Source organism: Adiantum capillus-veneris, chromosome 9, assembly GCF_014529385.1.
Source record: "Adiantum capillus-veneris isolate H3 chromosome 9, ASM1452938v2, whole genome shotgun sequence".
Classification (NCBI taxonomy): Eukaryota; Viridiplantae; Streptophyta; class Polypodiopsida; order Polypodiales; family Pteridaceae; genus Adiantum; species Adiantum capillus-veneris.
In genome coordinates, this window is record NC_140939.1 from 18,144,178 (window position 1) to 18,159,898 (window position 15,721).

Here is a 15,721-nt window from a genome sequence, read left to right on the forward strand (position 1 = left end):
CAGAATTTTAAATCTAAGAAGATCCCACCATCTTTAAAACACACCTGTCGCATGTCAGCAGCATAAAATTCATGTGAGTCCCCGTATGACCAAGCTGCCAACCGACAATCTATCATCCTAAAATCAAGGGGGCGTGCAACTAACGGAAGGGGTACTTCCATGTTGTCATCTTCTTTTTCAAAATAACCCAAAACAGTTCCTCCTAGGGAATTACAAAAGATGCGGACCTCATCCAACATTACAAGTTCTCGAAGAATGATACGGCATCTTTTCATTACAAGAGCAGGGGTGGCAGCCATGTACTTGACCACCTTCTTCTCCACTTTTAGCGGGATTACAAACTTTTCATCAGCCACCTTTTCTAAAACCGAGAGAACAGCTCTCTGCATGCACGAAAACAAAAAGCAATTGAGTCAATCTCTCATCAAAAATTGCAAAAATTTATGCATACCAACCTTGACAATACCTTTGTTGGTCCAGAAGCATTTCCCTTATAAACATCTTTACTTATTGACCATTCTAGTGTTTCTCTAGCCCAGTCCGGAGGATTCATCTCAAGCGCCTCTCTTACACAATTTCTAATCCTTGCTCCAACATTTGTGGCCAGCTTACGAACTGGTTCTAGAACAAAGGCCCAAGCAGGTTTCCTTGAGGTTCCACCAGCTAGTGCAGCTTCTGAAGGCTTGCATTCTGACCTTGGCTTAGCTGCAGAATCTGAGTTAGGTTTGTCCTCAGCACCTGGTAGCCAGCGTGAAAGTTGCTTTTCTGCAGTTGCAAGCAACTAAATTGTACAATTTGAAACAAAAAAGAGTTAAACCATATTATGGAAAAATTAATACCAAACCATGCAAAATTAATACATGCTTCCACAATGATATGCACATGCAGTATGATAGGACCAGGCATAATAAGCTCACAAAATCTTGTGAAAAAGCAAGACGACAATAAGAAAGAATAGTCACCAGAGCATCAGCTTCAATGGCTGCAACACCATCCAAAGCACCACACAAAACGCCACCATCTCCTTGTATGCATCTCAATATCTTTCGGCGCTCTTGAACGCTAATGTCAAGGTTCTCTCCACAAGTACTTAATGTTAAGAGACCGATAACATAACGCCTAGCAACTTCTGGCCACGTTAGGTCATTCAAAGGCATAAAATTAGCTGATTTCTTTTTCAAGGACCCTGCAGCTTCCCCCTCCTTCTTTTTTCCACGTTTGGGCTCAAAAGTCAAATCAGAACCCCCTCCTGAAACCATTTGCTGAAGGTCTGATAGAGCAATTTTGAGCAGAGCAATGTTTGATGCAGCCAATGCTGCACTGCAGCAACCTGGAGAACTAAAAGTTTTGCTTCTTGTGAACCTTTTTGTCCCTATTAACTCTTGACTCTGGACTGTGGATGCTACGGCATGATTCTGCAACAGGCTTCCATCTTGACTTGCACTTTGGCTCGTCATAGGCATGGCCCTTTTGTTTTGACTTTTGCGAGCATCCATGTGTGAAGCATCAGCTACAATCTCTTCTAACTCCTCCAAGGAAGGAGGTTCTTTCTGCCCAAGAATATCCGCAAAGCGACACAAAAACTCCCAAATCTACAATGGTTTAAGAGGGACAAACATCTATAAGGAGCACAACAGAAGGACATGTAAACAAATAAGAACTCCATACAAATACCTGAAGCAAATCCCCAACAAAATCAGGGGATACTTTTTCACAGATAGGAGACCCCATAGGAGGTGGAGGACGTGGCAATTCTAGCTTGGCCCTCTGAGCTTCAAGATACTTCTGTATGACTGGAATGTTGAAGCCAAAGCGATCCTGCCCCATCCATTCAGATAGTTTGGTGAAAAAAAACTGTGCATCATGTAATCTTCCTTGAGCAGGACCTTCCAGGCTGTTAAAAACATTGAGCCCTAACGCAGATAGTAGAGAGCTTTCCACATGCTTGCAACCAAGCTGAAATGAACCCCTCTCATACAATATTGCTGCACGACTCACAACCTGCTCAGCAAGTAATCTCCAAGCCCCCCAAGAAGAAGAGCTCTCCACAACTATGTCTCCTATTTCATCCTCTTTAGCTTGTGTAGTTGTGGCACAATTACGAGACTCAGGTTTCACAAACATACCTTCCGCTTGATGCAGGTTTTTAGGTGCAGTTGATCCGGGGCAAACATTCTCATTTTCATCACCTGCTAGAGATACGCGGGCATCCCCATCTAAAAAGCCTGCCAGGGCTGCCTGCAGCATGTTTAGCTCATGATCTTCATCATAGACAGGATTCATATTTGATTCTGACTTTGCCTGTGCTTCTTGGCAGACTTCCATGCTAGATTCCTTCGGATTTTGCAAAAGATCGTCCTTTCGATTGTTGCAAAGATCTGACACATTACAGGAGGTTCTTGTAACTCTGAAAATGGGGGGTGAATGGCCACCATCAATTACTTCTGACGTGCAGATTGATCCTGTTACACCATCATGCCATGAGCAACGGTAACCCACAGGCCAGACGAAATGCTCATTGTAGTACCCAGGTCGTCGATTTGTAACACCCAAAGCCTCCACCCTCAAGTCCATGCTTTGAAAAGGTAGCTGCATTTAGGGTACAAATGCTTTGCTAAAAAATACCGCAGGAAAAAGCCCAAATTCACCTTTATATGAGAAGTGCAACTTACAGACTCAGGATAATCATCCACAAGAATAGTCGTGACTAAATTAAACATCATCCCTACTTTCATCACTAGAGCCCTGTAGTAAGAGAACGTGTGTGTGTGTGTGTGCGCGCGCGCGTGCGTGCGTGTGTGTGTGTGTGTAGACACACAGACACATTTTTTTGGTGAAAAGAAATGTATGCTTCGAAAAACACACACGGACTCACTCACTCAACACAAAGTTCTGTGTGCTGAGCATCTCTCAAGGAGACATTAAATCGCAGTCGAGACGTCATACAAGAGAAGCAAAAGAATAACCTGATGCTCCAGGTTGCTAACATGGTCTTGTGACTCCAAAGAATTAACAGCCTCCATCCTTCTTCGCTTTGTCAACTCCTCATCACTGGGATGAGGTTCTTGCGGCACTTCCCTTTTCCTTCCTCTTCCCACAGAAGAAGAAAATTCTTTTAAACTGGCATCTTCCTTTCTCTGCTCTAAAACACCCAAAAATCTGGCTACTTCAAGCTTAGAACGAAATTTCTGTTTATCAGGAGAAAAGTACATCACATCAAAAGCCTTTTCAGAATGGGCTCGTTTTTTCACACTAACACTCCAATCACCATCTAGCTTTCCACCTTGCTGACCTAAAAAGTCCTTTAACTTTTGCAAATGTTCCTGACCAAGTTTTTCTTCGTCTGAATCTTTGGAAGAAGCCTCCATATCATCATCTAGCTCTTTGCTTAAGGCACTAGCACTTGTAAAAGATGAGTTCTTTTCCCCAGCAGAGACAGAGTCCACTGCATCTGCTCTCCCTGAAATCTGAACTTCTGCATGTGTATCCTCCTTCGCACGACAAAGTGTCTTCAACCTGAAAACACATCATAATTCAAAATAGCTCCCTGCAGCATCTTAAGAACATTGTAATCATAACACAAACAGTCCCTAAACCACCATGACGCACTTGAACAATATCATTTCGGTCGTTTAGGATGAAAGAATACACAGACATGAACAAATTATGGAGATATTTTGGATTGTCGGTACAAAAGATATATGCTGTGTCATGATACCTAACCCGACTCCGAGAGCTTCATGTTTCTTCAAAGAAAGCATGCAAAGATTTGAAATGATCTTTAAAGGCAAAGCGCGCACACAAATACTATAAGATAGCCAAGTCTGGTGGGCACCTCAAAGCAGTTTTCAAATAAACGGTGGATCTTAGTTCTCCACCCACATGCACTGGCCCCTAAGTCAGGCGCCCCACATGCATAGTAGCCACAAAGTTTTGAAACGTTCATATGAAATGAGTTTCAAAAGTTTCAAATTTCACTAGTTTAAGAAACGCCAAAAAAGAAGTTTCGTCAGGCCATTGATACGTATGCTTAAAGCTCACGCTCATGACATATGTACACACAAATCAACATAAAAAGATTGGGAGATTCAAAAACTCACTTGGAAGTTAAAAACTTCCATCAAAGTAACATACGGAAAAGACCAGGTAACTTAGATGCTAGTAGAAAGCATTCGCCATTGAAATGTTCAACAAAAGTTTCAAGAAAAGTTTCGAAACGTTCTAAATTTTTCACAAGTTTCTTTGATACAAGAAGCAAGTTTCTTTGATACAAGAAGCGAGTTTCTTTGATAGAAGAAGCAAGTTTCTTGGCAACTATGCGGGCCACACGATACTTCTTTGTTTCTTTACAATCCCAAATACAAACGTTGGGAAGTAGCTCTACAATCTTGCAAGTTGCAACCATGCACCCATCGCCAAAGTGACCCCTCGGCACTCTTTTAAAACCACGCAGGCCCAAAAAGCAACTGCTATCAAAATTTGAAGCCCCAAAGCCTAGCACCCAAAAAGTCAACGCTTTCAGTGACTAAATCCAGAAACTTGCAGTGTTCACACAAAACCGACCTTCCGTGTATTTTTAACCGGCTAAATTTGTGAAATCCAGGCTAGGTTCTCAGCTTGCCTTGAAAAAAACCAGTAAAATTTTAGAAGATTTAGTGGAAAAACCAATAAATCCTTCAAATTTTGACCTAAAAACCGGAAAAGTTTTTAAGTTTTCCCTTTTTCTCTCTGGTTGGAAAAAAGTTTTGGGTGAGCCGTGGAAAGCAAGTCGTGGATCCATACTGCCACATCAACACCACACTGTCATGCCATGTGAGCAGGGCCGTGATTCGTGCTGCGAACCTCTCCGGGATTCCCACTGCGATTCATGCACGCTTGGACTCAGACTTCGTCCTTTGATCCAGTCCAAGGCTCCCGTGCGACCAGTGCTCTCCTCATCCAATCAGTTCAGCCATATCACGTCATCACTTTGTGATATCCCCCACCCCCTCCCCCTTTCCGCCCTTAAGAGAAGAGTAATCGCCCTTGATTATGTGTGCAAAACAAAAAGTAAACAATAAACCGGCTCAGTAGAGACTGACAGCAGGCAGACATGCATTTGATTGTCGTGCACCAAACAATACTCAAATCATGCACTAGCACAAACAAGTTACAACACTCGTCACTACACAATTTTCTATCATAATGATCACCTTGGCCTTGATCACCCGTCACCATCTCAGAAACGATCGTGATCGTTAGGAATCATTTCCCCATTACATCCAAATCTCACCCATCTCTAACAAATCTCTAGATATACCGAATCTTATCATATTCGTCACTATATCATCTCACAAGTGGATTGACAAAATACTGCACACATTTCACCTCACATACTCCAGCAAAAACACAGTTATCAGAGTTACAGCACTTTGCTGCTTCATCTACGGTTAGGGCATACTTGTATGGCTAATGTGCTCCTGGGCTGGCCACCCACATGCATGGAATTGTAGGTTTTGCACCTGGTCCAAGCCAGGCCACATTGGCCGGCTAGATACTCTTATTTCTTGTACCCTTTTAGAATTTTCCTTTTTTATTCTATTTATGAGATCATGGGACAGTAGGGATGGTTGGCACACTTGAGAGTTCCCCCATATTTTGACAGCCTCTTGCCCCTTGTGGCTCACAGTGTTGAATCTGAGCAAGGGGTCACTTGCACCATGTCCCCTCCTCCCTCTACCGTTTTTGGTCTCTCTCTCTCTCTTCACTTTCCTCTTCCACCCTCACATCTTTGGTGTTTGCGGTTTGCTTTCTAATTCTAGCTGCTAGTGTTATTAGAGACAATGGGTGGCTGAACCCCTGACTACGTTTTGATGGATCTACAGCTTCCTTCCTTGCCCGTCCCTTTATCTCTTTCCATTGCCTCAAAATTTCCATTCGGATGGGATGTTTTCAGCCAGCCCCACCAGTTTTGGTCATAGACAAAAGGGCCTCCTCTCCTATGGTGACATCGAATCTCTGCAACGGAGTTCCTCTTCTCAGCCTCACACCCACAATCGTCGGATCTCATCTTCCCTATTGCATTAGTGGAGTCAGTGAACTTGGAGTGCCTATTCAGACTCAAAGATAGGTTACCAAGCTTTCATCACAGACTCTACGGCAGAGATCGGCATCAAATCGCTTCCAACAACTGTCTACACCAGTTCTACAAATGGTTCGACGACGATGATGGTGATACAGTAATTGCTTTTTTTCTATGCCCTGTTTTTTCTTTTTGTTCAGCCTTCCGCCAATAGTTGTGCACATGGAGATCCGAGCTTGCTGATTTTCACTGGACAGCGGCATTTTCAGCACCTCACAGGCATGTTTTTGGGTGGACAACACGCTCAAAGTTAGACACTTTGTCTCTCCTATGCTTACCCATTGACGACACCATCCGGCGGTGGTGTGTGCCGTCTACCAATGGTTGTTGTAGCTTACAATATCCTTGACATTGGCTTGATCATTTCTTTTGGGCATGAGATCTACAAGGGACCTTTCATTCTAGTCCTAACATCAACGGTTTTGACGCCAAAGGGGATACAATTTGTGGTTTGAATGGTGCATACCATCCGAGAGGACTATGAGAGATATGGTCTTAAACCCCGAAACGTTTCGATCTAAAACGTCGTGTTCCAATGTGAAACGTTTCATGTTTGGCCAACGGTGAAAGAAACGGGGACCGAAAACACCTATTTCAAATATTGCACATTCATAAAAGGTAAAAGCATGTACAAAACAAGGACACAAAACACCTATATGAAATATCATATTGTTAGGTGCAACGAAAGTGATTAAAGGTGATAACTCAAGATGAATGCTCAATGCGACATACTGTCACACGTTTGTGACGTGGCATGCCCAATAAAGACGAGGGCCCTAAGAGGAGGGGGGGGGGGGGGGGGGGGGAGGGGCGCGGTTAAAAAGTTAAACCTAACCCCTTAGAACTCATGGACTCCGGCCAAGGTTCCTAAACCCTAAAATAACAAGACGCAAAGGCTGGCAGGTTGACCTTGAAAACGCGGACCAACTACTGATGTGGCACTCTACTCAGATTTCGCGTCAGCTGCCACATGGCACTCCTGTACGAAAATTCCGCATTTTGGGCTGGTTGATTGTTGGGAGCTTTGCGCATGCTTTTGGGAGCAGATGCTTTTGGATGCAAAAGCTTTTCAAAGCAAGTGCTTTTGGGACTCTCCTTTTGGCAACCCTTGTACTGTTTATAAGAGTCTCTGGGGGCCACTTTTAGAGAGCATCTCGACGCAAAGTCTCGGAGTTGGACCCTCGGGAGGTGTATCTTTGTGATCGGCAATCAATAAAGAAATACCGGAAGGGGCGCCAGTCTTTGGGGCCAGTGCATCTAGGATCAGAACTTTGCGGTTCCGTGTCAACTCTCCTCTTCTCTCTCCCTTTCCATTCAAGCTCAGTTCAGTTATTTGCAATTTTTGTTCGTGTGTTGCTTTTGATTTCTCACTTGGAGTTCCAAGCCTGTAGCAGTGGTATAAGAGCTCAGAAGATTCTTCTTGGACATCTAGAGCGGGCATCTGCAACAGCATTCTTGTTTCCAGAAGTATGTAAAATCTGAAAATGAAAAATAGAAAGAAAATTGGCCCATCCCATCTGCTTTTCTGATAATTTTCTCTATGTGAGAAAGTGGCGAAGACTCTGATGATTTGTCTTAATTACAAAATAAGCTCCTAAAAAGTAATGTTTCATATGGAAAGAGCATGAATTACTGCCATTAGCTTTTTCTCATAGATGGAAGCATGCAATTCTGCATCTTTAAGGCGCCGGCTTTCATAAGCTATGGCGTGACCCTCTTGGTTCAAAACTGCTCCTACACAATCTCCAAATGCATCGCAATACACCTCGAAAGGTTTGCGAAGATCAGGGACGGTGAGGACAGGCCCTTCATTGAGTAAATACTTAAGCTTTTCAAAAGCTTGTTTTTGTCCAGGTCCCCAATGGAATAGAATCCACTTCTTAGTCAAATCATGGAGAGGACCAAATATGGAGGCAAAGGCTCGAATGAAACGCCGATAATAGGAACAAGGCCAAGAAAACTTCAAACTTCATGTATTGTAGTTGGTGTAGGCCATTCTACGATTGCTTGAATCTTGTCAGGGTCCATTTTCACCTAATTGTGAGATACTATATGGCCCAAATAGCGAATTTCTTTTAAAAACGAACTCGCTTTTCTTAGCATTCACAAATAGCTTGTGTTTGCATAATTGTAAGACGTCGTCGAAGAAGACTATTGTAAATCTTCTATATGAATGGAAAATTCTATCCATCATTCTCTTGAAATTTGTTGGTGCATTAGTGAGTCCAAAAGGCATCACTAAGAATTCATACAACCCAAAGGTTGTTCTAAATGAAGTCTTATACACATCCTGAGGAGCAATGCGGATTTGATGATATCCGCTCTTCGAGTCTATACGACTAAAAATACTTGCTCCTTGTAACTTATCAAGAATGTCAATAATCCGAGGGATTGAGATTCTTGACTAAGATCTTGTTTAAAGATATATAATCTATGCACATACGGAAAGCGCCATCCTTTTTCTGTACTAGCAAGATAGGTGAACAATATAGAGAAGTGCTAGGCCTTATTGAACCCTTCTCCAAGAGTTCATTGACCCGCTTGAGTATCTCCTCCTGCTGCATTAAACTGACTCTATAAGAGGGTTAATTTGGAAGAGAACTCCCTGGGATCAAATCAATTGTATGATCATCAGGTCGAGAGGGTCATTTGGAAGTTCATCTGCAAAACAATCTTCAAGTCTTTCTAACAACTTAGTTCTCTTTTGCTCTAAAGAGCGAAAAATTTGTGAAAGGACACATCCCTCTCTCTTGCAAAAATTAAGTACACTAAAAGAAACTTTTTTATTTCCTTTCTAATTGCAATGTGGTTGGCGATGAGAATGTGTCAATCACCTGCATCCGCAGTTACAACAAAATGCTTTCCTTTATAATCAAAGGACAGGGTTTTCTAAACATTATCAGGGATGGGATGCATCTTGTAGTGCCAAGGCATTCCCAAGATTATATCACATCCCTCAAGTGAAGCTAATAAGAAAGATTCTTGATCTTTGTAGTTGTTCTATCTTTAAATTCAGCTTCACTATAATAGGAGTAGAACTAGAGTTTTTAAAAGCAAATGATGCTTGAATAGAGACACCAAGGCAGTTGGGCTGTAAATTGAGGTCTTCAGCAAGCTGCGTAGAGATGAAGTTATCCGTACTGCCTGGATTGAACAATATAAGAGCCCGCTGGTTGTTAAGGCTGCCCCATGCCTTTAGAAGAGATCTTTCTTTACCATCCTTTGTGGTATTCCCCTGCACATCTGGTACTGCATTAGAATTAGGGGGTTGTGGCGTTCTAGTTACAAGTGTGGGACAATCACCCTTCACCTATTCAAACTCTCCACCCTTGAAACATCTCCCGTCACTCATACAGGTTCTCAATTTTGCAGGAGAGAGATATTTCTCTTTCTTAGGCTGATTAGGTTTTGCTTTTGCATGTGCGGCGGTTCTTTTCTTCTTTTGAGAAGAAGAAGTAGAAGTGGGCTGATTGTTAGCAGCTTTCTGCTTGGCATGATAAGCGCTTTGTTCGAGCTTCCTGGGAGTACCTTTCCGGTGTAAAGCGTCAGCTATGCGAGCTAATTCCATAAGTATTTGTAAATTGCTTCGTGGATAAAGCTTCATAGCCTTCTGGATAGGAGAGAGCTTTCTGCAACTCTGTCACCTGCTTCTGGAGGAGAGTGAACTCTATCTCGCGTCCTTCCATTTCTGCAGTCTGCCAAGAGTCATAAATCTCTTAAGAAAGAGAGATGATCCTGCTCCGACATCTTCTTCCTCTCTCTTCACTCTCTATTACGGTTCAATTATTCCAGTTGTTTGAAGTGATTAAGTGTTCCCAAGTTTCACAGATTCGCATTCCCTCCCTCTCTGCCCATCTACTCAGTTGCTGCTCAAGAATGGATGCGTACAACCGTGCCAATGTGTGTCCAATCGTGATAGTGCGATAATTTCCAGGCTCCATAGGGTCTCCTGACTTGAAGATAGGTACGATTGTAGACAAGCTCCAAGTATCGGGCAAGCCCTCACACATGGCACGGTTAAACATAACTGCTAGAAGCTCTGCTAGTAGATCTTTGGCATGCATGAAATGCTCAACCACTAAGCCATCTGTCACGTGACACATCCAACCCTATGTGTCCGTGGACAAGCTACAGCATGACAAGGGTTCAGTTCAATCAAGTCAGTCTAGAATGGGAAGTGATCTGGCACTTTTGTGAGTCTGTTCGCAGACCGTGCATGTCCAGACACGTAGATTAGATGCATATCCTCTGGTTGCACACAGCATGATCATCAGATTTCCATCAGAACCCATCAGGAGCATTTTTACAGTGCATAGGCCTATTTTCCCTATTTTTGACATTTTTCACTTATTATTTTTTAATGACTTTTGTTGGAAAGTAGGTAGGGCAATTTTGCTAAGTTGGTATATAAGCAAACCTAGTGCTAGCACTTTCTGGCAGAAGAGGCAGCAGGAGCACCTTGCTCAACAGGCAACTTCTCAGTAGGACACCCCCAGATGGCCTAGCGTTTTTGCATCCCCAGCAACAACCTAGCGTTTTGGACAAGATCAGCCTAGCGTTTTGCTTCTGCATCAGCTTGGCGACCAGACCTCAACAGATCAGCCTAGAGTTTTGCATTGCAAGGCCACCGGTAACAGCAGAAGACAGTTTTGAGCCCTAGCGTTTTTTGCATCAGCATAGCGTTTTGTAGTTTCACCGTGACGGAACACCAAGACTCATCAGCGTTTTCAGTTTTCAGCCCTTAGACATTGCAGAACAAGTCCCGAACCTCGCAGACCTCACCTTCCCACAGTAGATCCTCGCCGCACCGTCAGACTCCGCAAGGTTTACAGATTCAGACCGGAAAACGCAGATTTCAGCATCTGCGTTTTCAGTGCGTCGTCGTCACATCGTCGCCATCGACATCGTCATCGACATAGAGTCAGAATTCAGCAGATAAAGATTTGCAGATTTCAGCCCTTAGCATTTTCAGATTTCAGCCCGTCTCATCGTCGTCGACATCGTCAGCAAGTCCAAGCATTGTAGAGATTTGTGCAATCATAAGTAGACCACTCTCGCCATAGAGAGTGGGGCCTTCGGAGGAGGGTTTTGACAACATTCTGGTGTCGTATTCTTCTCTCTCTATCTCTCAGTCTCATGCACTTTCACGCACAGTGTCCATTCACTTTGTTTGTGTCCATTGCACTCTCTCATTAAGAACGGAAGGCTCTCCCTTCCATAAGAACAAAAGGAACCTTGAGCACAGTTCAAAGCACTCATCTTGAGCAAACTTCAACATTCATTCCGCTGCACCTTACACCATCATGATCATATGCTCTCCCAGTCCTCATCCTGTCAATGGCCTTCTTCACCATCTCAACGGTGAAAAAGGCACATGTGTGTGGGCATGGATCGGGGGGTTGAGAAGGGGCTGCTGTCCAGAAACTGTGTACAAAGATGATGCATGCTGACCCCAAGTCTCTGTACATGTAATGGCAGGGGGGAAAGACTGCTCATGAAAGAGCCTCCATGCCTCACGCGAGTCCTGACTCGAGAATAGCTGGTATAGATCCTGCTCTAGTCGGGCCAAAAATGCCCTCTTCTTCTACCGCACTAGGCATCGGAAGTCAATCTGTGACTGTCTGTGTGTTATGTCCCCCAAAAGCACTTCCCTCTGAAGTCTAGCTCTAGTCTAACGGCATTCCTCATCATACCAGCTGTTCTGAGGCATGCTCCCAGAACGACGTCTCTGCTCAGGCTGTGTGTGTGGGTATGCCTCTGCTGCTGCATCATGTAATGTCTGTGTCAGTAGGGATCATGGCACTGTACAGATCAGTAGTAGGGCAAGTACGTACCTCAGAGGGTCTATCTACACCGGTTCACTCCACTATTGGGGTGAAGCAGGGATGCCCGCTCTCTCCTACTCTATTTGGTATGTATGTGGATGAGGTTTCTGACTACATTAAGAGAGATGGTGATAGAGGTGCACCGTTGGCAGGGACATGGATTCCGCTATTGTTATATGCTGATGATATTGTGTTGATCTCCGACTCTCCGGAGGGGATGCAACATCACTTGGATGCTTTGCATAGGTTTGCCGATGAGAGTGGCTTGTCTGTCAACCTTGGCAAAACCAAGGTCATGGCATTTAATACCACACCACAGTGGATCAGGAGGTCAGAGCCCGCATTCACATATGGCCAGGAGACAGTGGAATATACACTTACCTTGGAGTGGTTTTTAGTGGACCAACATTTTCTTTGAGGAGAGCAGCAGAGACAAGATTGACCCGAGCCTATTCGGCATTGGGGAAACTAGAGAGGATGTGTTCACAAGTTCAGTTTCAGGAGCCTCGGACGAAGCTCTGGCTCTTTGACACTTTGGTGGCTTCTGTATTGCTCTATGGAGCTGAGATATGGGGGCCTTCATTGGATCATCACGAGAGAACAGGTCATAATGATGGATGGGGGGACATGGAGAAGCCTCTGGTCTCTATGATCTCGCGGCTTATTAGAGCCAAGGCTTCAATACCACGTCCATTATCCGAGCAGAGCTAGCTGCCCCACCACTAGTAGTTGAGGCGCTCACCAGATCTGTTTCCTTCCTACACCGCTTGTGGGAACTACCGAGAGACAGATACGCCTACCTTGCATTTGAGTCCTCTTGACAGTTAGCCAGGCAGGGAGACACAACATGTTGGTATAGGGAGATGACTTCATGGTTCCAGGCACATGGATTCAGTATAGACAGATTGCCCCCCTTCCACTACTCACTAGATGCACCCTCTATGACTCTTACACAGTCCAAGACCACCAGGCTCATCCGCCAAGATCTGATTCAGCTAGACACCAGGAGGACATGGGTACAGCCAGCACGGGAGCTAGGCACGCAGATGGTTTTCTACAGAGAGCATCTTCTCCAGCTTACGGAGGACGGTTTGGTGACGAGGCCCAGATACATGGACACCCACCTTCTCATGGGATACAATGTGCCATTGGCCAGATACGCACATCCTCACACCGACTGTAGATCGAGACTGGGAGATACAGCGGAGTGCCAGTAGAGGCCAGGACATGCACCCTGTGTGAATGGGACCCTGAGACAGTTACACTACACATGTCACTGCCCCGTCTACTATGAGATGCGAGGCCGCTTCCACTGCTTGTTCAGAGAGGGCTTTGGACCACTCTCCAGAGTCATGAGGTACGAGGATCAGAGATGCCTGGGTTTGTTCTTGCTCGAGTTGCGCAAACACGGAGAGGGCCTGATGAGAGGAGAGGCTAGCCAGTCTCAGAGACACATCACAGACTTCTTTAGAGCAGACATTGGACACCCAGAGGAGCTACTACCACAGCAGATCTTGTCGCCTCACACCAGAGGCACATTGATCGATCGAGCGACTGAGCTGGGGAGATCCAGACGCCCACGACTCCGGAGGACTACACAACATCGACGCAGGCTACATCAAAGGATTCGGATTACTTTGGCCCAACATGCACGACCCCCGGTCAGACTACTGTCCATGGAGGAGAATTGATGAGATCCGCCAACGAGACCGATGCTGGATTTCTTGTGACTTGTGATTTAGCTATCCCAGCTAGCTGCTTAACTCAGACCTACAAGTTTAGGATCTCGTAGTACTTTTATTTTATCATTTTGTCATTTCATTTTGTTACTCTGACTTTGTATCAGATTCACCACATTGTAACGCTTTGGTCTCATAGGTCATTTTGGCCTTTTGAAGACGTTAATATAACATTTCATTTCTCTCTCTCTCTCTCTCTCTCTCTCTCTCTCTCTCTCTCTCTCTCTCTCTCTCTCTCTCTCTCTCTCTCTCTCTCTCTCTCTCTCTCTCTCTCTCTCTTTTTTTTTTGGAAAAATCAGGGCTGTATATTACTGAGTACAATAGAATCCCCAACGGATGCCAAAATAGCCTGTCACGTGGGGTGTACAAGCTGAATGTAAGGATGAGAGCCACTATAGTGACAACTCGACTAGTACAATCTCATGGTGGTCTGTGTGATGAGTGGAGGAGAAACCACTGAGGAGGCGCATAATGCCATGTAATCTGTCCACCTGTAAGTGTGAAGAAGAGTGGAGATCTTGCCCAACGCCGAAGGAAATCAAATCGACGAGCCTCGACTGCTCTAGATGTGCCTGAGGAAGAATCCCACTGCCAATTGAGGGTGTGAATGATGTCCAGCCAAATGACAGTGAGGGTATCTTGAAGGAGCTGCGGTGCTGCACTGAGAATATGAAGACAACGAGCTCTCCAAACATTCCAGAGTGCAATGCTGGTGATTACTGAGAAGATTTCATCACGTGTTTGAGGATCTCCTTGCCAAGCAATCTGTGGTAACATAGCCAAAGTCCCTCGTCTGTAACCAGTCGCGGTAAGCATAAGAGCTGGATCTATGTCTGAAACCTCGTAGAAAAGATGCGGTCCGGCATCGGCATCAACCAGGAAACAGATCCCCAAGTGAGAAATCCATGCTGAACTCCAGCTCTGCTAAGTAAAAAACCAACTGCTAGCCAAACTGCATGAGAAGACGAGCATGACCAAAGGCAATGCGCAGGTGACTCAGGTAGGCGCAAAGAACATCGAGTACATAACGGATCGTGACCCATAGAAGCTAACCAAGTCCCAACTGGAAGTCCTGCATGTGCAATCATCCAAAGGAAAAAGGAAATACGACGAGCCACATGTAAATCCCAGATGGCTGACCAAAATTGCCGTAGATAGGCATGTGAGAGACCTAAATGTAACCAGAAACGCATACGAGTGGGCTGCTCTGGGTGCTGTCTCATCAATGCGAATCTTCCAATTCTGACTGTATACTCAAAGAATGATACATGTGCGCCGGTAGGGTGAGAGTGAGGCCAATGCCACTCTCCTGGGTCCCAATAAAGCTGAGATAGGGCACGACCCTCCCACACCCAAAGCCTCCAAAGTGCAGCATCAACGGAAGCGAAATGGGGGTCAACACAACGACGCTTCCCGCGGGAGCCAACTACTCGTATGGCCTCCCAGCGAGCATCGGGGTAGACAAGGTGCGGAGAGGTAGTAGCATAAGTCAGTCTAGCATGCATCCCCGAAGAGTAGTCAGTATCAACTGTGAACAGCATAGTGTCGAAACGAACTAGTAAGAGAGTGCTCTGATAGAAGAGGCCTTCCAAGCCACAATGTGGAGGCATCTGAACTGTACCGCGCATGACTGCGTCCTAGTGTGAAGGAATGGCGGAGCCAATCTCAAGCAGTCTGTCTGTTACCCCGCGACCAATGTCATAATGTTCTGCCACAAAATCTGCATCCAACATACGCGTCTCATGAAACAACCGCATAGAGGCAGCAGGTCCAGTGTCCCAAGCAGCCCAGTCAATGTGAGTCCTCTCTCCAAGCTGACGAGGTGGATTAACCAAAGAATCAAGAACTGCATCATTCCAAATGAGAGGCTGGCGCTCAATCTCCTCACGGCATGAGGGAGGTGAGCGTTTGATAGCACGTCGCATGGATACCCAAATCTGAAGGAGCGAACGAATGAAGGGTGAGAGAGTGCTGGTGCACAAGGGGGCATCCGTGAAGAGAAAACGATACCCTGTTTGCCAAGTATGGCCATCTCT

The 15,721-nt window shown here is 45.1% G+C and overlaps 1 protein-coding gene across 1 annotated transcript in view; it reads right to left on the reverse strand.

The window, feature by feature from the left end:
* The window catches only part of MBD9 (methyl-CPG-binding domain 9), a 97,858-nt gene that overhangs the window by 31,549 nt on the left and 50,588 nt on the right, over nucleotides 1–15,721 (reverse strand). The window contains exons 2-6 of the mRNA XM_086519473.1: nucleotides 2,967–3,516; nucleotides 1,675–2,589; nucleotides 963–1,592; nucleotides 467–781; nucleotides 45–383 (exon numbers count right to left, since the gene is read on the reverse strand). Coding sequence (XP_086375599.1) covers nucleotides 45–383; nucleotides 467–781; nucleotides 963–1,592; nucleotides 1,675–2,589; nucleotides 2,967–3,516 — 2,749 coding nt within the window. The remainder of the gene's footprint in view (nucleotides 1–44; nucleotides 384–466; nucleotides 782–962; nucleotides 1,593–1,674; nucleotides 2,590–2,966; nucleotides 3,517–15,721) is intronic.